Source organism: Oncorhynchus mykiss, chromosome 12 (assembly GCF_013265735.2).
Source record: "Oncorhynchus mykiss isolate Arlee chromosome 12, USDA_OmykA_1.1, whole genome shotgun sequence".
NCBI lineage: Eukaryota > Metazoa > Chordata > Actinopteri > Salmoniformes > Salmonidae > Oncorhynchus > Oncorhynchus mykiss.
This window is the reverse complement of record NC_048576.1, coordinates 70049663-70073894: the sequence shown is the minus strand read 5'-3', so window position 1 is coordinate 70073894 and position 24232 is coordinate 70049663. Positions and strand designations below refer to the sequence as shown.

Sequence of the window (24232 nt, the reverse complement as noted above, 5' to 3'; positions counted from 1 at the left end):
TGGTATTAATACAGGTCTCAAAGCCTGTTTACATTTTAATGAGAGATGTCTTTATCGATTCATCTGCTATTTCTATTTGCTCTGATAGCGGGGGATTTTCTCATGGATTGAGCTGGGTCATGAGAATTATTTAAATGTGAAGGTAAAATGTGCTGCGGAGTGTGAATGCCCATTTTGGAGAATGTATGTGTGTGTTTTGAGTGTGTCTGAGAATGTGACAGAATGTATGTGTTCTCTACTGGGTGTGTGTGCAGTTCATTTGTGTATGCACGTGTGTACAGTACGCTTGGTATGTAGTGTGTTGTGTTTGTGTGGTGTGTGCATGCATGTGTGCGGTCTGCAGGGTCTGTCTCAGCGTGCCTATTTAGTATTCTGATTTAGAGATAGAATCCTGTCTCTTTTTGCACATTCCACATGCAATTATACCTCTGCCCTCCCACTGTGCTAGTGCTCTTATCAGGTAGGAACAGACTCTCTCCTTCACACAGGCAGCAGTGTGTGTATGTGTGTGTGTGTTTGTGCATTTGTCAGACCTGGGTTCAAATACATATTTGAATATTTGTTATTTAAATAATTATTTTCTGTGTATTTTAATATTTTCAAATAATGTGGCCCGAATCAACTACTTCCATTTAAAAGTATTTTCAAATAATGTTCGAAATAACCTATTACAAATGCCTGGGTTAAATGCATGGGAGTGCATTTGAGTCAGTGTATTGGAGTATTTTCAAATACTTTCCATGATATTTCCAAATACATTCCAATATTCAACTACTTGTTTTTTCAAATAAAAAATATCTAAATATTCACTTCCAAGTGTCTTTGAAAGTAATTGAAATGTCCTAAATAGTATTTGAACCCAGGTCTTGTGTGTGTAAAGATGAAAATGTAATCTCTACTTTTGCAGAGGTACTGTATATTTGAGTGTTTTCAATGTGCATGTCTTACAGCAGTTTATGGATAAGTACTACTGCTAACCTTCCTGTGGTGTTTCTGCTCTCTGTGGGGTCCCTTCCAGAACCAGGCAGAGGCGCACTATAAGGGGCATAAGCATGCCCGGAAGCTGAAAGCCATGGAGACCCAGAAGAACCGTCAGCGTCGACTTGGGGAAGCCACGTCCACAGGCAGGGAGAGAGACCGGGAACGAGACCGAGAACGGGACAGGGAGAGGGCTAAGACTGCTGCGACTGTTACACTTCCCACTGAGACCCTCCCCGCACTCATGGACACAAGCCCGATGGAGGCAACGAGTAAGTTAACTGAGAGGGAGAAAAGGGGAAAACAGAAACCTATCTATATTCACTCTGTGTAGTTGATCGTTCTTTCAAATTCTCTCCTTTTTTCTGTTGATTTTTTTCTGCTTTTCCCCTTTGCTCACTTATCTTCCCCCATCCCTCTCTTTCCCCCTTTAGTCTTCTCCATCCTACCTCTTATCCATCTACTTTCTTTCCATCACTTTCCACCCCTAATCCCTCTTTCTTCCTTTCATCTGTCTCCTCTCCTCCTATTTCTCTCCGGTCCTTCCATCTTTCTCCTCTATCCCTCTCCCTTCATCTCATCCCTTTCCCTCCATCACTCTCTCATCTCTTCCGGTACTTTGTCATTATTATTTCTTGATGCTATCCTGTCCCTCCCTCCCTCTCCCCCCCCCCCCCCCCCCCCATCTCTCTCGCTCTACCCTGTGTTATTTAATGTCTGCTGTTTAAAGTCTAACAACAGGAGGGCCTGTCCCACACATACCCATGTTCCTGATCATGGTGTATGAGAGGATAGGATGGCGGTGCCTCCAAACATCCAATCATAACCCCCAGTGGTCCCCAGGTCCCTCCCAGCTGGGCCTTATATCCAATCTGTCCCCCGTGGTGTTGGATGGTGGCTCTGAGCCTGGGGGATTGTTTGCTTACCCCCAACTTTCTCAATTTACTTTCCCTGCACCCTTCCCCTCTGTTTGCCATGCTTGTAGAGAAAGGCCTGGTCCCTGTACAGGAGTTCCTAAAGAGTTCTGTGAAGTCGAGGAATGATCTGACTGCAGCACACTTGTATGTGTCCCAAATGGCACCCTATTCTCTATGTAGTGCACTCTTTTTGACCGGTCAAAAGTAGCACACCACAGAGGGAATAGGGTGCTATTTGGGACGTAGGCGTACTGTTTGTGACATGAGAGAAATTCCCCACAATGGACCTGACTAGACTATGGATGTATCTCCTGAGTCTGGGACCAATACAATGAAATGTAGCGGTAGTCTTTTGATGAAGCCAGTAGAGAGCATCCATTACGTTACATGATTGATCTCATTTAGGATCAGGAGCCCTGTTTATCCATCTGCAGCGATGGGACTCGAGGATCTGTCTGCCAGACTAGTTTCCTCCTCTATCCTGTATATCCCTCCTTCATCCCTCCCTCCCTCCATCTATCCCTCCATCACTCTGGCCTGAAAAATATTACTGCAAGACCTGAATTTCAAACTAATTTCTTTCTGATGCTAGAGGGAATATTAGTGAGAAGAGATAGGAAGGTATCAGGGTGAAGTGAGGTGTGGGTTGGGAGAGAGTCTACACTTTCCTTTCCCCCAGCACTCACTGACTGACTCACTCTCTCTCTCCGAGAGGAGAAACTGGACAAAGGACTGGGAGCAAGATAACGCTCTCTCTCATCAAATCTAATTTTAATATTCTGTCGTCGTAGAGCAAGGTCTGAAAGGGGGGATGCAGCGGCTGGGATGAAAATAGTAGAAAATGAGAGATAAGATTAAATGAAAGGTAGTGAGAGGTGGGGTAGAGGAGAGAGGGAGCAAGAGAGGCGGTGGAAAGAGAAAGTAGATAAGCTGTGCCTATTTTTTATGTTGTAAATCATTTTACAGTTCTGAGGCAATTTTGCAAGGAGGTACGCTCTTTAATAAGCCACATTGTGTGATTGGCCCGATGTGAAATTGAAATGCAGCAGAGCGAGCCAGCGGCGGCGAGCGCTACAATGCCAAACTGTAATTGGAGAACACTCAAAATTAACACTGAAATTATCTCTGTCTGTCATCAAACTCAGCATGGCAGGTGCCAATCGGACCATAATGCCCATGTTGTCGCCCATTGGGAACCAATCAAGGGCTAGATTCCATCATATCCACACTAGCCGACTTTACAGACATTGCCATTGGATGCACTAGCAGCTGTGTTACAAGTTAGAACATTGGCATGTGTCATGTAATCTACACCTCGATTAGGCTGATATAAATGATTATTATTATTTTATTGAATGATTTTCCATTTGAGAAGAGAGCGAGAGAGAGAGAGAGAGAGAGATCGGCATACTGGTGCCTAGAGACACTGGGCCGGCCGGCATCGTCAATGACAACCATCAATCACCTCAGCGTTTGATTGACTCTTTTGTTGAAGCTGTCTCCAAGGGGAACAGAACTCAGACGCCTCTGTAATGATGAAATATAGTGTGGATTTCCCTTGAGGAAGTTGTCCATTTTCTTTAAGAGTGTCACGGACTAGTGATTCTAGACAAGCTGGGGTGTGTGTGTGTGTGTGTGTGTGTGTGCGCGTGCGTACACACTGCTGGTTTAATGAACATGGTTGTGAGGGCTCACCACTACTCCGCTAGTGTGTGAGCTTGTTTAACAGTCTTCTAATCAGAATATTAATATAGCTACTAGCTCTATGACAACAGTCAGCTCTGTCATGTAGTCAATACTCTCTGACTCTACAGTTTACAGTATTCAGATACTGCACGGTTTACAGTCTGAGCCCTACACACTGATTTAATTGGACTGTTCTGCCTTTCCATGGTCAAATAAACGAATGACTCGCAACAAGACATCGATCTGAACATCGATTCTTTGCAGGAGAGGGATTTGTAGCCCTCCGCTCCTCAGACAGTGTGGGGCTCTTCCCTGCCAATACACTGGCCTTAGAGCTGACAGCCAGCGTTGGGGTGACAGTCACTTCAGTCAGGGAACATTTGGAATGAGTGAGGAGGACACTGACTGACAGAAGGTGTTGCCCAAAGGCAATCCTTGTGCTTACCCAAAGATGTATCTGTGTCGTGCTACTCTGCAACATCACTGCCATGGTCGTTTTTCTTTTTAAGACATTTGAGGTCTAAGACGTAAGGATACTATTTGATTTTGAGTTGTTGGACAATTCAAAGTCATGCTGGATCATGTTTTATATCTATCTGTATAATGTGCACCAATGTGGGAAGAACTTACCAGACGTTCCTACAGAGTTAGTCCTTATACAGTATTTATAGAGCCCCTCAGTGGAGGTGTTGTAATACCCATAAAACCTAGTGGTCAAACAGGGAAATGGTTCCAATCATTTTTCCACCATTCATTTTCCCATAGGGAATTTTAGAAACACTTCAAATAAGCGCTGTGTTTCGTGTAGGCTTACCCTGACGTTTTGATAACCATGTAAATCTCTCTCGGACAAGGGGACATAACGCTTTGTATTCAGGACATAAAGTTCATTTCTTTGCCACTTTGCAGTTTTACTTTAGTGCCTTATTGCAAACAGGATGCATGTTTTGGAATATTTTTATTCTATACAGGCTTCCGTCTTTTCACTCTGTCATTTAGTATTGTGGAGTAACTACAATTTTGTTGATCCCTCCTCAGTTTTCTCCGATCACAGCCATTAAACTCTGTAACTGTTTTAATGTCACCATTGGATTCCTGGTGAAATCTCTGAGCGGTTTCCTTCCTCTCCGGCAACTTAGTTAGGAAGGACACCAGCATCTTTGTAGTAACTGGAATGGGACCTTACAGAGATGAGGTGTCGTTCAAAATATCATGTTAAAAACTATTATTGCACATAGAGTGAATCCATGCAACTTATTATGTGACTTGTTAAGCACATTTTTACTCCAGAGCTTATTTAGGCTTGTGTGGAAGTACCACCAGAGGGCAGGCTGGACTCACGGATAGTAGCCCAACTAGGCATGTGAGTCAAGGGGACCTGAGGCAATTAAGCACAGCTGATGGTACTAATGACCTATTATCTTTTCCCTACAAGAGAGAGGAGGGAACCAGCAAGAAGGAGGATAAACCTATCTCTGGAAGATGGCTACCAAGAGAGAGAAGCTAACCATGAAGCACCATTAAGATGGTGACAAACCCGTGACTTTTGTTGTAGTTTAATGATAATCGTATTGTGTTCCTGTTTCATCTTGAGAAGATCTATGTTTTTCCTTGGGAGATTTTCATTATGTTGGAGTGTTTGTATTGACCAAAATGACTTGGTCCGCTCACACTTGCCATAACAAAGCGGTTGAATACTTATTGACTCAAGACATTTGAACTTCTCATTTTGAATGAATTTGTAAACATATTGCAAAAAATTATTCAACTTAGAGACGATGGGGTATTGTGACACAAAATCTCAATTTAATCCATTTTAAATTCAGGCTGTAACACAACAAAATGTGGAAAAAGTCAAGGGTGTGAATACTTTCTGAAGGCACTTTAAGTGAACACCGATACGATAGCTTAAACATTCTTGCTCAGAATAAAACCCTTCATGAGTTTAAGGCGTCTGAGGAGGGACTAATTCCCACAATCCTCTGTCCTCCTCTCTGGGCCTCCTGCTAAATCCATTGATCGCTATCCATCCCCTCCAGAGTCTTCTCAGGTGGCCCGATCTTTGTCTTTCACATAAGCCCAGGATCATACCAATCCCCTGCTGGAGGGGGGACCTGAATCTCCCTGGGTTCAGTCTCGCATTACATTACAGAGAGGAAGGATTATCTAATCTCAGCCTTCTAGGATTCCTTCTACTCCGGAAGGAGAACGATAAGGAAGAGCCCTTATCTCCATGATGAATTTACTCTGGGACTTAGAAGAGAAAATCAATGGGGCCAGTAGGATTGTGGAGGATGTTTGAGAGGGTGCTTCAGTTCGGCTGGAGCCTATCCGAACTCTGCTAGCCGAACCGAACGAGTGTGCTCGCAAACTCCCTTAAAAGGCCTTCACTTTAAAAACGAGAAATAACGGCAATTGTACTGTTTTCCATTTTGAGATGACATAGCCAGTATGCACTTCCTCAAAATAGTCAATCAAATCTGTCATTAATGTTTACGTTTTTGCCGAAGACATCTTAGTCACACAATTTTACATCTAACAGATGTTTGGTGCAGTATTCTTCAATGGAAAATTTGCATGAAAACAAGTCGTCTCTTGTTGAATGACAAAGACTTTGTTCAACAGTAGGGATCCTTTAATAATCACAGATGAAGGGGCGTAGATTCCGGCTCCGAACTTTGGCTTGCCTCCAGAAAAGCATTTCTGTGACTGAACAGCCGAAAAACCCCTCACCGAAGTCCAAAACATCACAAAGTGTGTGTGTGTGTGTGTGTGTGTGCGCATGCGTAATGGAGCTCCAGTGACTTATGGGCTGGGCCCGGCAGTCAATGCATTTGTTTAAATTGACTGAGCCCTAGGACCTTAAGTTGATATTTGAAGAGAGAGGGAGAGAGTGAGTGAGGGAGGGAGAGAGGGAGAGAGAGAGAGTGAGAGAGAAAATATCTACCCGGTGTTAGTCTAGTCTGTCCCTCGGGGTTAATAACAAAGACTGATAGCTTTGTGGCATTTCAGCTATACTAACATGAAATGCATTGGTAAATGTTCATTCCTATGTTTTGTCTTCAAACTCTTCATGATCATTTATAGATAAATGACTGAACAGAAATGAGCAAATTCTCCAAGTTAGCCTCAAATGAGAACAACCATCATTTGATGTCACTTTTCACTCACAAATGTATTGTTGCTTTTACAATCTGTTTCCATAATCTATAAACCTGTTGTGTAATATGAAGCGTTTGAAGGCAGTACTTGGGAATGAGCATTTACCAATGCATTTCATCGGTTAGCATTTCAGCTATACTATCAGAGGTACAGAGGTACAGACTAGATTAACACAGCAACTGTAGACCTCGGTGGCTTTCTTCAGGCATTAAGCTCTTCGCTCGTCCGTAACCACCAGTGTAATGTTCAGTGACTGACCACTGCCTCCTCTCCTTCCCCTCCCCAGATTTGCTGCCTGCTGACCTGGATCGAGTGGTGAATTGTGAGGCTGTGAAGCTGGGCAAAAGCCCCGGCAGCAGCAGCTCTGTGATGCTGACCCCTGTATATGAGGTGTCCTCCATGGAGCTGGCCACCCTGTCCCCCGAGCCCCAGGGTGAGGTGTCCCCCTCCTCACAGGCCTCAGAGAGCGGAGCCTCAGACACCAGTGGCCCCGAGCAAGGCCCAGAGGCCCCTGGAACAGTCCTGGAGTCAGGTAGCCAGCCGGACACTTCCAGTACAGAGGGGGGTGAGGATGACAAGGACCCCAAGAGGATCAAGCCACACCTCCACTGTCCCGTGTGCAAGGTCACGGTCAACTCTACATCCCAGCTGGAGGCACACAACAGTGGTACAAACACGACAGTCTCTGGCGTAGCACACCCCGCAGCCCCCTCAGATAACATAAGATCACGTCATAAGCCATGATTTATTTATTTTTATTACAGGCTATTAGCTTTAAAACTGAGAAAAAATAAATCTACAGAAAATGTGTAGAATAGCAGGAAATTAGCTTTAAAATTGCAATTTTCTCTCTCTGCCCCAATGACGAATATATATACAGTTGAAGTCCGATGTTTACATACACCTCAGCCAAATACACTTAAACTCAGTTTTTCACAATTCCTGACATTTAATCCTCGTAAAAATTCAATGTCTTAGGTCAGTTAGGATGACCACTTTATTTTAAGAATAAGAAATGCCAGAATAATAGTAGAGAATGATTTATTTCAGCTTTTATTTATTTCATCACATTCCCAGTGGGTCAGAAGTTTACATACACTCAAATAGTATTTGGTAGCATTGCCTTCAAATGGTTTAACTTGGGCAAATGTTTCAGGTAGCTTTCCACAAGCTTCCCACAATAAGTTGGGTGAATTTTGGCCTATTCCTCCTGACAGAGCTGGTGTAACTGAGTCAGGTTTGTAGTCCTTGCTCGCACACGCTTTTTCAGTTCTGCCCACCAATTTCCTATGGGATTGAGGTCAGGACTTTGTGATGGCCAGTCCAATACCTTGACTTTGTTGTCCTTAAGCCATTTTGCCACAACTTTGGAAGTATGCTTGGGGTCATTGTCCATTTGGAAGACCCATTTGCGACCAAGCTTTAACTTTCTGACTGATGTCTTGAGATGTTGCTTCAATATATCAACATAATATTCCTCCTCATGTTGCCATCTATTTTGTGAAGTGCACCAGTCCCTCCTGCAGCAAATCACCCACACAACATGATGCTGCCACCCCCGTGCTTCACGTTTGGGATGGTGTTCTTCGGCTTGCAAGCCTCCCCATTTTTCCTCCAAACATAACGATGGTCATTATGGCCAAAACGTTATATTTTTGTTTCATCAGACCAGAGGATATTTCTCCAAAAAGTCCGATCTTTGTCCCCATGTGCAGTTGTAAACCGTAGTCTGGCTTTTTTTATGGTGGATTTGGAGCAGTGGCTTCTTCCTTGCTGAGCGGCCTTTCAGGTTATGTCGATATAGGACTCGTTTTACTGTGGATATAGATACTTTTGCAGTTGTTTCCTCCAGCATCTTCACAAGATCCTTTGCTGTTGTTCTGGGATTGATTTTCACTTTTTGCTCCAAAGTACATTAATCTCCAGGAGACAGAACGCGTCTCCTTCCTGAGCGGTATGACGGCTGCGTGGTCCCATGGTGTTTATACTTGCGTACTATTGTTTGTACAGACGAACGTGGTACCTTCAGGCGTTTGGAAATTGCTCCCAAGGATGAACCAGACTTGTGGAGTCTATAATTGTTTTTCTGAGGTCTTAGCTGATTTCTTTTGATTTTTCCATTATGTGAAGCAAAGAGCCATTGAGTTTGAAGGTGGGCTTTGAAATACATCCACAGGTAAAACCTCCAATTCACTCAAATTATGACAATTAGCCGACCAGAAACTTCTAAATCCATGACATAATTTTCTGGAATTTTCCAGAAAGGCACAGTCAACGTAGTGTATGTAAACTAATGACCCACTGGAATTGTGATACAGTGAATTATAAGTGAAATAATCTGTCTGTAAACAATTGTTGGAAAAATTACTTGTGTCATGCACAAAGTAGATGTCCTTACCGAGTTGCCAAAACTATTGTTTGTTAACAAGAAATGTGTAGAGTGGTTGAAAAACAAGTTTTAATGATTCCAACCTAAGTGTATGTAAATTTCCAACTTCAACTGTATATATATATACTGTACCTGCTCCAGAGTGTATCTGACATTCTCTTCCTCCAAATCCACTCCTCCAGGTACGAAGCACAAACAAATGCTGGACGGCCAGAGCGTCCAGCCGCGGCGCCGGGGGAAGATGGCGGGGGCTGGGGGGCGCTCGGCCTGCAAGAGCAAGCGCCTGGGCACAAAGGGCAGCGTAGGGGTGCCCAGCAAGAACTTCCACTGCGAGGTGTGTGAGATCTACGTCAACTCGGAGACCCAGCTCAGCCAGGTGAGGAGGCTCGGGGTCGAGGGGAGGGTGGCAGGGGAGGACTGGGGGTTTCACAGGGTGAGCAGGGTTCAGCAGTGGGGAGAGAAGTGAAACAGCTGAGGTATAATTTCATATGTTGACTTCCTGAGTGGATCTCAGGTGATTGGACTGGACAAGATCTGGTTTCATGTTCTCTCACAGTGAGGCCAGTGTGCCACTAGTCTATGTGGAGATCTGACACACTGGGTCTCTTTCCTCCTCCACTAAACGTGTCCTGACAGTGTTCTGAATTGATGGAGCTCAAAATGGCTGGGAAGAGTGGAAAATATTGTGAACGTAGCCATGGGGTATGGGAGATAGACAGGGAGAGATATGACCCTCTGGGCTACTCAGTACTCCTGGCGCTGTTTGCGTGATATGAATGGTGAGAAGAGGAAAGAGAGGGGGTTTGTAGGTAATTTTGCACACCCTGAGAAGTGCTTGATAGAGTGCTAACCGAATAAGACTCTCATTCAAATGACCCTTGTCCTGCAGTGTTTTTGGCTTTGTGTGGGGTTATCAGTTATTCATCCTTTATTTAAGGTCACATTGAGATTGAAATCTATTTTTCAAGTGTATCCTGTCACATGACAAATACATTTTGATTTGACACACACAGACAGACAGATGATGTCAGTACAGTAGATGTTGAAAGGGCAGACTATAGAACTACCTCTTCAAACAAAATGAACACTTGATTTCTTGGTTGGACTAATTATTTTCATGGACTTTTTCCACATTTTGTTACATTACAGCCTTCTTTTAAAATTGATTAAATAGTTTTTTAGCAAATATATAAAATTAAAAAAACAGAAATATGACATTTACATACAGTTGATGTCGGAAGTGTACATACACTTAGGTTGGAGTCATTAAAACTTGTTTTTCAACCACTCCACAAATGTATTAAGAAACTAGTTTTGGCAAGTCGGTTAGGACATCTACTTTGTGCATGACACAAGTTCCTTTTTCCAATAATTGTTTACAGACAGATTATTTCACTTATAATTCACTCTATCACAATTCCAGTGGGTCATTAGTTTACATACACTAAGTTGACTGTGCCTTTAAACAGCTTGGAAAAATTCAGAAAATGATGTCATGGCTTTAGAAGCTTTTCATAGGCTAATTGACATCGTTTGAGTCAATTGGAGGTGTACATGTGGATGTGTTTCAAGGCCTACCTTCAAACTCAGTGCCTCTTTGCTTGACATCATGAGAAAGTTTTTAAAAAATTCTGCCAAATTGTAGACCTCCACAAGTCTGGTTCATCCTTGGGAGCAATTTCCAAATGCCTGAAGGTACCACGTTCATCTGTACAAACAATAGTACGCAAGTATAAACAGCATGGGACCACGCAGCCGTCATACCTCTCAGGAAGGAGACGCGTTCTGGCTCCTAGAGATGAACGTAAGTTGGTGTGAAAGGTGCAAATCAATCCCAGAACACCTTGTGAAGATGCTGGAGGAAACATGTACAAAAGTATCTATATCCACAGTAAAACGAGTCCTGTATCGACACAACCTGAAAGGCCGCTCAGCAAGGAAGAAGCCAGTGCTCCAAAACCGCCATAAAAAAAGCCAGAATACGGTTTGAAACTGCACATGGTGACAAAGATTGTACTTTTTGGAGAAATATCCTCTGATCTGTTGAAACAAACATAACTGTTTGGAGGAAAAAGGGGGAAGCTTGCAAGCCGAAGAACACCATCCCAAACGTGAAGCATGGGGGTGGCAGCATCATGTTGTGGGGGTGCTTTGCTGCAGGAGGGACTGGTGCACTTCACAAAATAGATGGCTTCATGAGGAGGAATATTATGTGGATATATTGAAGCAACATCTCAAGATATCAGTCGGGAAGTTAAAGCTTGGTCGCAAATGGGTCTTCCAAATGGAGAATGACCCCAAGCATACTTCCAAAGTTGTGGCAAAATGGCTTAAGGACAACAAAGTCAAGGTATTGGAGTGGCCATCACAAAGTCCTGACCTCAATCATATAGAACATTTGTGGGCAGAATTGAAAAAGTGTGTGTGAGCAAGGAGGCCTACAAACCTGACTCAGTTACCCCAGCTCTGCCAGGAGGAATGGGCCAAAATTCACCCAACTCATTGTGGGAAGGTTGTGGAAGGCTACCCAAAACATTTGACCCAAATTAAACAATTTAAAGGTAATGCTACCAAATACTAATTAAGTATATGAAAACTTCTGACCCACTGGGAATGTGATGAAAGAAATAAAAGCTGAAATTAAATTGTTGATCCTAACTGACCTAAGACAGGGATTCTTTGAGGAATTAAGTGTCAGGAATTGTGAAAAATGTATTTAAATGTATTTGGCTGAGGTGTATGTAAACTTCCGACTTGAACTGTAAGTTGAATACTTACAGTTGAATAATTTGTTGAAGCATCTTTAGCGGTGATTACAGTCTTGTGTCTTCTTGGGTATGACGCTACAAGCTTGGAACACCTGTATTTGGGGAGTTTCTCCCATTCTTCTCTGCAGATCCTCTCAAGCTCTGTCAGGTTGGATAGGTAGCGTCGCTGCACAGCTATTTTCAGGTCTCTCCAGAGATGTTCGATCGGATTCAAGTCCGGCCTCTGGCTGGGCCACTCAAGGACATTGAGACTTATTCGAAATCCACTGCTGTGTTTCATCAGACCAGATAATCTTGTTTCTCATGGTCTGAGAGTCCTTTAGGTGCCTTTTGGCAAACTCCAAGCGGGCTGTCTTGTGCCTTTTACTGAGGAATGGCTTCCGTCTGGCCACTCTACCATAAAGGCCTGATTGGTGGAGTGCTGCAGAGATGGTTGTCCGTGGGTCTGAATACTTATGTAAATAGGGTATTTGTTCTTTATTTTTAATAAATTGTCAAACATTTCTAAAAAACAGTTTTTGCTTTGTCGTTATGGGGTATTGTGTGTAGATTGATCAGGGGGAAAAAATATTTAATCCATTTTAGAATAAGGCTGTAGCATAACAAAATGTGGAAAAAGGGAAGGGGTCTGAATACTTTCCGAATGCACTGTGCCTATGGCGTCACTACCTCAGCCCTCCCACTTTTAAAGGTAGCACAGGACCCATGATGTAATAACAAACTTATTAAATGCTCTTTACACATGTCACAGTAGAAGGTTTACAACTCCTGAGGTGATGCTAGCAGTGGAAATGTGTGTTTGAATTCACCTGGCACAGTGCCAGCGACTGCATTTTTATTACAATAAAGCCATTCTGGAAAAAGCATTCCCACACTAAGCAGATGTATATCAGATGGTATGGTGATTCACTCAGAACTGTCTATTTGAGCCTGTGCGAGCTGTTAGACGTATGTTAATTGACGTGTTTATGGTGTGGTAATCTAGGCACATGGTTTTATTGAACTTCGTTTCTAGGCTGTTTCGGGTAATTGCTTCCCTGGTGATGTTTAGTCAATCGTAGATGTAATCGTATGATGGGATGGTTCTGGAAAGTTTTGCAGCTCTCTCAGACGAGCTGGTCATGGAAAAGATACAGTATATATATGGGCATGTGTAGCAACCTTGCCTACAACAAGCCTTAGTAGTGTATTCCAATGGCACTGTTAAAACCTCCTCTGATGAACTAGGATTAGCCAGTTGATAGTAGAACAGAGGAGAGAGAAATAGACGTGCATACTGTAGATAGAGGGAAGTTGTAGTAGGTTTTCTTTGTGGTTTTGCGTCCTCTAAATATTTTTTTCAGATAGTGCATATTGAGTGTACAATACGGTTGACTGAGTGTACGAAACCTTAAGAACACCTGCTCTTTCCATGACCATAGATTGACCAGGTGAAAGCTATGATCCCTTGTTGATGTCAATTGTTAAATCCACTTCAATCAGTGTAGATGAAGTGGAGGAGTCAGGTTAAAGAAGGATTTTTAAGCCTTGAGCCAATTGAGACATGGATTGTGCATGCGTGCCATTCAGAGGGTGAATGGGCAAGACATAATTAGTCTGTTCTGAGGGCAAAAGGAGGGCAAAAGCAACTTAATATTAGAATGGTGTTCCTAATGTTTTGTACACTCAGTGTAGATCAGGCATGGTCCACTAGATAAATCCAACATTAATAACTAGATTAGCAGACTAACGTTTCTCCTCTGATCTCCTCAGCACATGAACAGCAGGAGACACAAGGACCGTCTGGCAGGAAAGCCCCCCAAACCCAAGTTCAGTCCCCACAACAAGAGCCAGCCTACCTCCAGCTTATCGGTGAGAAACGGCACACGCGCACACACACACACACACACATCCATTACATGAATGTTCATGTAGACACACGCGCAGTTGCACGCACGGTTTGAGGTTAATTCAAGTTTAAGACCCATACATTTGGAAAATCCTCTAAGAAAATAATGAACAATCATGTTTGATCTCTGAATAAAATGTATTTTTATCTCCTGAATTGACTGAATTGTAATGTAATTGTCTCCAACCCTGACACACACACACACACACCTCATTGCTACTCCGTAGGGGGTTGTCTCTCCTGTGAAGCAGCTTGCCTGCCTGTATGCCTGTGCTGTCAGAGAGGTTAAGGACACTGCTTTGTGGTAGTGTACCTGAGACTGGAGGCTGAAATACCCCCAGCACTACCGCTACTGACAAAGCATGCAGCCTGAATCAGCACTCTATATTAATCACTTTTGTGCTCCTGTCATGTGCGCACCTCCCCTTGAACCTCTCCTTGTCCCCATCTCCTCCGCTCCGCTCCACCCCACCACCACATCCCTATTTCTCCCTCCTCTGCATCTCCATCTCCTCTACCTCCCCCTCTTCCCATCCTCCCTGCAGACTGTGAGATGGACTGGGTATGCAGGCGGGGCCGTGTCTGCCATGAAGAAAATGTTCAGCCAGTACAACCTCACCTCTCTCTCTACTCAGGTGAGTGGCAGGGCCCAGTGCAGGCAGGGACAGGGGAGAAGTGGGCTGTCAGGGCTACAGCTGGCTTAACCACTGGAACTGGCTAGGTGCAGGGAATTGAACAGCACCAGAAAAGATTGCTCTAATGTAAACTTTGTAAAGGGTTTGGAGTTTAAGCATGTCTGTGTGTCTGTGGTTCAGTCTTTTGTTCTTTTGTCTTGACTGTGTGAGAGTGTTCATAAGTCCCCTAGTTGTGGTGAGGGAACGGATATTAGTATGGAGAAATGTACGAGCATGTTTAGCCAAGGTAACGATGTGTGCTAAAAGAGCAATGTTCCCTGGGAATTCGTGTTTGCTGAGCAAATGTGTGCTCTACTTTGAGTAAATGTGTGCGCTTCAAGAAATGACATGCACTCTCTGTCTCTGTTCTCCTCTGCTCTCTCCTATTCTCCTTCAGACCAAACTGGCCTTCCAGAAGCAACTGACCAGGAGCCTGACCACTGGCTTCCTGCCCAGCCCCCTCACCCAGCCCACCTTGTGCACCATGGCAACCAATCCTCTGGCTCTGCGCCACCCGGCGGGCACCACCTTCTTTCAGACGCCCTTCCTGAGCCCCACCCTGTTCCGGCCCGCCCCGGGGCCCCTGAGGGCCACGCACCCCTCCATCATCTTCTCCCCTTATTAATGACACAGTACAGCCCCCCGTCCCTCTGTCCCCCTCTACCAACCCCCTTGCCCTGCCTCCATTACTGTGACCCACATGACGAGGGCCACGCCACGCACAAACTATGCAGACCACAGAAACCAGGATGGAGAGAACAGAGAGAACGAGGCTAACAACTGCTCATGTCATGGAGGACACACCCCCAATGCCAAGGCCCTGCCTCCTCTCCACCACACCCTATCTGTCTCCTTCTTCTGTGGTTGGTGGCCTGAGGAACAGGACACACCTCCATGGACAGACTGGTGCAGCCAGGAGGCCTCTCTCTTACACAGCCATTTCATGGGTCGATTTGGTTTGGATTCTTAATATTATTGTGTAATTTATTAGAGAACAAAAATAGATGTATCTGTTTAGTGTGGTTGCCACAAATAAGGTCCCTTTACGTCATGCTACTCCTCAGAACATTGTTTCTATAATTGGTTGGCTTGCTTTTTGTTGTTATGGGTCGATATTGGGGATGCTAGCAGGTGAGCCCAATGCTCTCTGAGCTTGTGACTTTCTTCAGCCATATGTGGCGCTGCAGATCTGCAGTCCTACGGACCCAAGTCTATGAGTGGGATCTGTCTGAACTATATGAACTCATATTTTAACACCAACACCCTTCCACCAAGCCCCTATCTCCCAAACCGTTACTGGGCTCTTGTCATTGGAACCCAGAGCTCTCAATTGATGTGTAGAATAGATGATTAAGCCCTTTCTCTCCCTCTCTCTTTCTTTTTCTCTTTCTTTCTCTCCCTCTCTCTGTCTCTCTCTCTCTCTCTCTCTTTATTTTTCTCGTTCTCTCTCTCTGAGTCACAGCCCAACATGGCCTTTCATAATTCATTTTTTACCCTGCATCCCCAGAATTAAGCACTCATTAAGGTCCTGAAAAGGTCAGCTTGTCAACTTGATTTTGTCTCAAGTTGCAGATCTGCCTCATTAAATATCTTTGCTCCGTAGCAGTGCTGGTGCATTGGTTCTGACTGTCTCTATTTCTCTCGTTGCGGAACAGGCAGCACAAAATCATTTTTAAAAGCCTAGCTGTCTTATATTATAATCTGCCATGGTTCCCTGTATCCCAGTGATTTTATAGTGCTTGATCCCCCAATTGTACTCCCTGAGCCATAGTCCTTAATTTTCTCTTGAGCTATCTCAGCAGGAGCTGATGGATAGCAGTGAATGACAATTTCCCCTTGCTCAAAAAAAACACTAAGGGGTAGAAATTACTTGATGGGTTTACAATCTTCGATTAAAGGTTTCCACTGTGCAGAGATGTATGGGGGGGGGGGTGAGAACACATTTCCCAGATCACCGATTGGATCATCAAGAATGGAGGGAAAGAAACAAAGCACAGTGCCATGGCAACCACATTAAAAGCACCTTAAACAGATTTACTTATGAAAGCAATGAAAATATGTTCTAGTTTTTTGTTCTTGTTCCTGGTGTGATTTTTCATAAACTCACGAGAGTTTGATTTAGCCTTTTTCAATCACACAAACAATCAACTTATAACGATTCAATTTTATTGTTGTTGTTATCCATGAGACAGGTCTGAATCTAAATCTCAGATCTAGTTACATTTTTAAAGCAATACGTTCAATCAATGTGTCTGTGTTTCGAACGGTTATACAGTAGGAGAATATAGGATGTGGGGAGATGGCTTTATCTGATTCTGAACAATGTATCTGTACCTCTACAGAGATGCTCTACAGCCTACCGTACTGTATTTGAAAGGCCAATTCCAAGAGTAATTTGAACTGATGGGTTGTTGTGATGCGTTTTTCCTTGATGGTCAATCTCATTCTCATGATGCTTCAGCCCTCTCTCTGTGTTGACATTGCTGGGCTTTCACCTTACAGAGGAGCAGGACACGGCGATTATATGGATTACACAGAACAGCCAGTGTTATTGATGTCGCAAGTGCAGTAGAACACATAATCATATTCCCATACCCCTCTCTCCTAAACAAGTAGACCCACCTTTAAACAAACACTCAATAGCCCCACCAGACCGGCCCCAATACTTGGGTCTCCTGATTTATCCCAATACCAACTCTCTTTGCTGGTGTATTACCAATCCCAACACTTACACCCAACCAGTCTGCTTTAGCAACAGCAAAATGGGGGAAATCCTATGCAGCTATGTTGTTCCCTTCAGTTCAGTCAGTGCAATAGTATTTCCATGTGTGTGACGCAGCAGCGCCACCTGCAGTGAAGACCTTGTTATTGCCCTTCTAGATCAAACCCAGCACTGTTTCTCCTCCATCTTTTTAAATCTCTTTGATTCTGTACATGTTTCTGAGGCCTTTGTCTATGGGAATATTAAACCAAGCCATCAGGTCTCTTTGCCATACCAATGTGATTCTCTCCAGTCACAGTAAGTTACTCAGTGAACCAGCCAGCCTATTGATCTCCAGTGTTCTCTCTGTCTGTCTATCTATCTATCATTACATGGGAACTCTATGGTATTCAGACATTTTAAGGACATTTTTATTAAATAAATACATCTAGAGAAGGCAAATGATCTATGTAGAAAATATAGAGTAAATATAGACATTTTATCAAAGTTGCTATTGTTATCTTTATCTTGATGAAACACTATCTTAGCTGAGGTTAGACTGTTGTTGTAGGCTACAGCAGACACACGCTGTACATGGAAAGGAGAAATACTTTGCTTGTTTTTTCTTGTTTGTTTTATTTACATGGTTTTACTGTACTTGTTTTTTAACCTACAAAAGAGACAAATGTTGAATCGAAGAATGGTTGAGTGATTTTTTTCCCTTGTTCAAAGTTGAACTGAATTATGGAATTTAATTATTAGCGCCACAACACAATAGATGTGGGGGGGAAAAATGCCTTTCAGATGTAATTATCCAGTATATCCCAAGAGTGTCAACCACTGGTCAGTTTCTGTCCTTCTCTGGGCTTACAGTTTCAGCTACATTAATACCATACAATCATCCACACAATCAGAGCCTCTCAAACTTCATCACCGTAGAAATGGGTCTAGCACTGTTCTTGTGGATGAAGTGAAATAATAGCCATGCAGAACAGGATTGGAGAAGTTTGGATGTAAGATGTTCAGACATGGAATATGACGATCATATAGGAGGACATTGTGGTGTGTCCGTGTCTCTCTTTTTCACTCCTCCATCCCTGTGCACAGCCAAGGGAACCACGGATAGTAGACCAGCCCAGATACAGAGCTCAGTCCTGGGTATAATAAGGGATGTGTCCCATTTATTATAGAAAGAGACACCATGGATAAAACAAAGAACTATGATCACATTCTCTTCAATTGCAGTGTGGTGAAATGTCAATTATCTATCAGTCTACCAGTGATCCATTTATTCCAGTAAAAGAACATGTGCTGTATGTAATGGCAGGCTATGAAACTACAAGGCAGCCATGTTGACTGAGGCTACAGCCTGTGAGGTGGGAGGAGCTGGAGTTTCTCAGAACTGAGTTTCCTGGTATAGGATCTGCATATCACTGATGTCAAAGCACAGCTCTCATTTCCCCCTATTTTAGAAGTTAGTCTTCACAGCAGGCATTCAACACTGCAAAGATAAAAGATAAGCGAATGGAGAAAGGTGTCGGTCCCCATCTGAGTCCTGCCTCATTAGCCCTGTTTATACCTGGTTCCAACCTGCTTCCTTTGTCCTGATCTTGTTCACATTCTGATTGTGCCCACATTTTAGAGAAGTGTAGACAATTAAAAGATGCATTGTGATCTGATTGTGATCAGGTCTTATACATGTAAACAGGCAAGATCAGGTCAAGATCAGGATGAAGGTCGCATGTTAACAGCAGGTATAAACAGGGCTATTGTCACAGAAAGGAGTGGCATGCTGAGGAACAACAGTCTGGATGATATTCTGGATTATCTGCACAGTATTCACACCCAGGTGGTTTCAGTGGGCAGAACATCATACTCTGGAGCGGCTCCAGATAATGGAGAGAGATTAGGTTCTGAACAATATCATGGAATGGTACTGGATTCTGGACCACCACCACAGCTCTGCTCAGCGCTGTTCTTCACAGCTTTTCTCTGTCCTTTGTGTACAGAGCAGGTCCTGTGTCATGTGCTCTTGTTGTCTGAACTGAAGCCAGAGTCAGTCTCCTGCCATAATAGTGCCAATCACCAAAGCCACATCTGTCTGGAGACTCTTCTGGACTGTAATGAACTGTAACAAGCATACCATAATGATGTGAATTTAGTTCAAACAGCTATTAATTTGTTGGCTTCCCATCCATGTCCTTTATTGGAAGGGGAGCCCGTTCTCTTAATGTAGTTGGACAGCAATGTTGTTCTCACTACCACTGTAGGTCCTTATGCCAGCTCTCCCCATGTGTAAACGTTAGGTAAGCACAAACACACCTCTCCCATTGCCAAAACAAGGGAAGGTCAAGTGATCATACCCATGTCTGAAGCCAGTGGGGACAGAAGAAACTTGCCAGACCTCTCCCCAAACCCCTACAATGATATATTGATCTCTACCTGAATACTTTGGAGTGACACCCATTTATTTTGCTGTGGTGGCCAGTCTGTCAGTCCCTGGGTCCTCCCTCTCTGTATCAACCCCACAGGGACACGGAGTCAGTTCAGTGTGTATGTCAAGTTATACAGTACATGTCAATATTTATTTTTTTACCTTTTATTTAACTAGGAAAGTCAGTTAATAACAAATTCTTATTTTCAATGGCAGACTAGGAACAGTGGGTTAACTGCCTTGTTCAGGGGTAGAACAACATATTTTTTACCTTGTCAGCTCGGGGATTCAATTTTGCAACCTTTCGGTTACAAGTCCAGCACTCTAACCATTAGGCTACCTGCTGACCCAATATCTGTGGCTGCTTGGCGGGGTTTAGACAGGCAGCCCAAATCTGATATTCTTTTTCACTAATTGGTATTTTGACCAATCAGACCAGCTCTGAAAAAGCTCTGATGTAAAAATCTGATGTGAATGACCAAAAGGCCAATTAGTGGGAGAAAAAAGAAACAGAATTGGGCTGCCTGTGTAAATGCAGCCCTTGTGTTGCATTTAAAACCAGTGGTACATTACAAAACATGTACTACGATGTAGAAGATATTCTATGAGGGGACATGGCCAGTATTTATTGTAACACCTTTGTCACTATGTTCACAGTACATTTGACTACAGTGATCTTTATGATGTGCAATAGGAATTGTAAGGTGGAATAGAGAGTAAGATGTCTTTGCTTAAAATGTTGTTTTTGTTCCATCTGTGTAGATAATGCCAGGTTGGATATGAATGACAGAGAAATAAATGGGAGAGAGAGAAATAGACAGAGGGAGAAGGTGGATAGGGAAATACATCGATTAGATCTTTCACTTCCTCTGCCTCACTTTGTATTTTATTGACCTTTAAGTCCAGCGATTGACTGGAACCAGACGACTTGTTGACATGTCCCGCTTTCTAATGTCAAAGCTGTTAGATCCACCACACGCACAGCACAGCACAGTGCTTTGCAGCATGATCAAATCATATTTAAAACATTGTTCAAAGTGACATGTGTGTTTACATTCATTAGGTATTGTCCTACAGCAGATTATGTAAACTCGCCCTCTGTGTATTCAGGTGGAATGAGCTGCACCAACTGCTTTGGGGCCCGGTTAATGCTGATCTGTCGCAGAGCATCAAAATCATTATGTCATAAGAAACATTTGACCTTTCTCTTGCCACCAAATCATGGCCATAAATTCATACCTCTCTTGTAAAGAGGAAGAAATAATCTCTTCTGTGACAGTTTTATCTTTGCAGCAGGCTACGGTAGCCATAGCTTTCTGGAGGGACTTCATAATCAAAAAGATCTGGCCTTATAACAGGGAACCTGTTTGGACATACTGACCTTGACTTTGGGTTGTATTGGTCCAGAGGCTGGGGGTCAAACAGTTAGAATGGCCACATGGGGCACATCATCATGCCAAATCACGAGTCCATTGTTCAACCTGTGTGCTGGCCTTTCTCTATCCAACCCCTTAAATCACACACTTCCTCTTGAAGACATAGTGCTGGGAGGGAAATGCTGCGATTAGAAGGTCACTATAGCAACTGCCAGGGTTGAGATAAATAATCTCCACTGTAAAAATAAAGAGGGAGAAATCCCATTGGTCCTGCATGTCCCTGGGGGAGCCTAGCTAGATGCTCAGCTGCAGCACTGAAGATGAATCTGGTGTTTTTTGCTATGACAGTAAAACATTATTGGAGTAGAGATAAAAGGACATTGCCTTGGTATTTTTTTGTCTTAGTGTCATCCTTGGGGAAATGGTTTTGGCGGTAGTCTAGTTGAAGAGGTGCGTTCATAAATCACAACGGGGACAGGTCACAAGTCTACTGCTCCCCTCGCTCCCACCGCAGTATTCACAGTGTGTATTTCAAGCCGTGTGGTAAATGTCACATTTTAACAGAAGATCAATATAGAGAGTGAGATGTTTTATGGTTCATTGCCCTCTGTTAAACGTAGATAAGAAAATGTATGAGAGTGTGGCGGGTTATATAGGGTCCTGAGGCTGTTTTGTGTTAAAGTTATTGTACCTTATGTACTGTGTAAGAAGACAATAAATGTGGGTTGTAACACTATGATAGTTTATAATGATCCATACATGTGACTCAGTAAATGCACAATTTCTTAGTAAAGAACATCATCAGCACACTGGCTCGTCATTAAAAACAACCTGTTTGAACTGAGACACAACATTCTGCTTGTGCTCTGAAGGTGAGTATAGTATCAATTCCAAAACGTTCCACTTGAGGTTTTCTCATTAGCTTACATTAACCTTTCCAGTCAGCTGGTCCATGTGGAACTGTTGGCAGCTTCATTTGCTCTACATAAACATGTCTGACCTTGTCTCAGTGTATGTAGGGCAGAATTCTCATCACCACGGGGACCTATCTCTACTACAACACTGTTTCAACATAAAATGGCCACTTAAAATAGGTTTTCTTTTGTGCTTGAAATATTTAGATGTATAGTTCCAACGGTATAAAATAGATGTTTCAGCAGTCTATTCCACAGAACCAATGCCATTCATTACTGGGGAAAGGAATCATACCTAACCTGACTGTTGTCAATGTCAGGTTAAATATAGACTACAAAGAATCTTGTCTGAAGTATCTTACATCAAAGGCAGAGACGAAGCCTTTATAATGGATTTGTACAGATGTACTCACAGCAATTACCACTAAAGAACAAAAGGCTAATTGCACACAAGGTCCAACCGATATTTGACTTCCACTTTTAACCCAACCCCTCCAAAAGACACACATACAGGTTTGTTGGAGAGGTGTGAGGGGCTGCCACACTCAGCAACCAGGGAGCTGTTTACAGGCACAACTGGGGCTTTGCTTACAGGCACAACTGAAGGAATCTAGGATTTGATACCAGAAACCCTCTGGTAGCCAGCTCATTTCCTACCTGATTTTCCCGTCAGTCCCAGGATTTGAAATGGCAACCCTTCAGTTGCTGGCTCACCTCTCTAACCACTAGGCTACCCGCCAGCCCCCCAGGGAGCTGCTACACAGCAGTGAGAGAAAATAAGTTGAATCGTTGGTCATCGAAGCTGCTTTAAAATGTTGCCCTTTGAAAATGCATGAGCTATTCTGTGACACTACTCTGACTCCTCTCTCTCCTTCTCCACGTTTCTGACATGGAGGCAGAGTTTGGATGGATTTGAGCAAAGTTTAGAGATCTCTGTAGATCTTTATCCTAGCTCATGGGAATGATCTGTGGCGATGGCACCGCAATCAGCAATGTAGGAATATTTTAATTAAGACATTAAAATGTTTGTATTATGTTTAATTTCTTCATAAATCATGCAAATCAAAGATACACAACAGCGTCAACTTAGACGCCGAGCGAATCTTTTTATTTGTTTACACGACATGCAAACAATTATCCAGTCTCCAGAACATTTTAAAAGATAAATACTGTGCTGTATATTGCATCAGAGTATAAATGCCCCAATATGTATCATGAAAATAATATGCACTTCAATAATACAGACATAAAGACAGAGATGAACAATGTCAAAACATAACATAAATATAAAGATCTGTGAATAGTCACAAAGCAAAAAACTACTCCAAACTAGGCCAAGGCATCTTTCTTGTTCAGTGACACACACATGGAATGTTGCACAATACAGTGCCTTGCGAAAGTATTCGGCCCCCTTGAACTTTGCGACCTTTTGCCACATTTCAGGCTTCAAACATAAAGATATAAAACTGTATTTTTTTGTGAAGAATCAACAACAAGTGGGACACAATCATGAAGCGGAACGACATTTATTGGATATTTCAAACTTTTTTAACAAATCAAAAACTGAAAAATTGGACGTGCAAAATTATTCAGCCCCTTTACTTTCAGTGCAGCAAACTCTCTCCAGAAGTTCAGTGAGGATCTCTGAATGATCCAATGTTGACCTAAATGACTAATGATGATAAATACAATCCACCTGTGTGTAATCAAGGCTCCGTATAAATGCACCTGCACTGTGATAGTCTCAGAGGTCCGTCAAAAGCGCAGAGAGCATCATGAAGAACAAGGAACACACCAGGCAGGTCCGAGATACTGTTGTGAAGAAGTTTAAAGCCGGATTTGGATACAAAAAAATTTCCCAAGCTTTAAACATCCCAAGGAGCACTGTGCAAGCGATAATATTGAAATGGAAGGAGTATCAGACCACTGAAAATCTACCAAGACCTGGCCGTCCCTCTAAACTTTCAGCTCATACAAGGAGAAGACTGATCAGAGATGCAGCCAAGAGGCCCATGATCACTCTGGATGAACTGCAGAGATCTTCAGCTGAGGTGGGAGACTCTGTCCATAGGACAACAATCAGTCGTATATTGCACAAATCTGGCCTTTATGGAAGAGTGGCAAGAAGAAAGCCATTTCTTAAAGATATCCATAAAAAGTGTCGTTTAAAGTTTGCCACAAGCCACCTGGGAGACACACCAAACATGTGGAAGAAGGTGCTCTGGTCAGATGAAACCAAAATTGAACTTTTTGGCAACAATGCAAAACGTTATGTTTGGCGTAAAAGCAACACAGCTCATCACCCTGAACACATCATCCCCACTGTCAAACATGGTGGTGGCAGC

The 24232-nt window shown here is 43.1% G+C and overlaps 1 protein-coding gene across 3 annotated transcripts in view; it reads left to right on the top strand.

Moving 5' to 3' along the window:
- The window catches only part of znf385c (zinc finger protein 385C), a 203632-nt gene extending 185962 nt beyond the window's left edge, over positions 1 to 17670 (top strand). For all 3 annotated transcript variants that reach the window (XM_036938246.1, XM_036938244.1, XM_036938247.1), the window contains 6 exons: positions 1019 to 1250; positions 7030 to 7410; positions 9315 to 9508; positions 13653 to 13751; positions 14334 to 14423; positions 14860 to 17670. In XM_036938246.1, the coding sequence (XP_036794141.1) occupies positions 1019 to 1250; positions 7030 to 7410; positions 9315 to 9508; positions 13653 to 13751; positions 14334 to 14423; positions 14860 to 15087 (1224 nt within the window). In that variant the 3' untranslated portion in view covers positions 15088 to 17670. The remainder of the gene's footprint in view (positions 1 to 1018; positions 1251 to 7029; positions 7411 to 9314; positions 9509 to 13652; positions 13752 to 14333; positions 14424 to 14859) is intronic.
- Positions 17671 to 24232: the final 6562 nt, after the last annotated feature.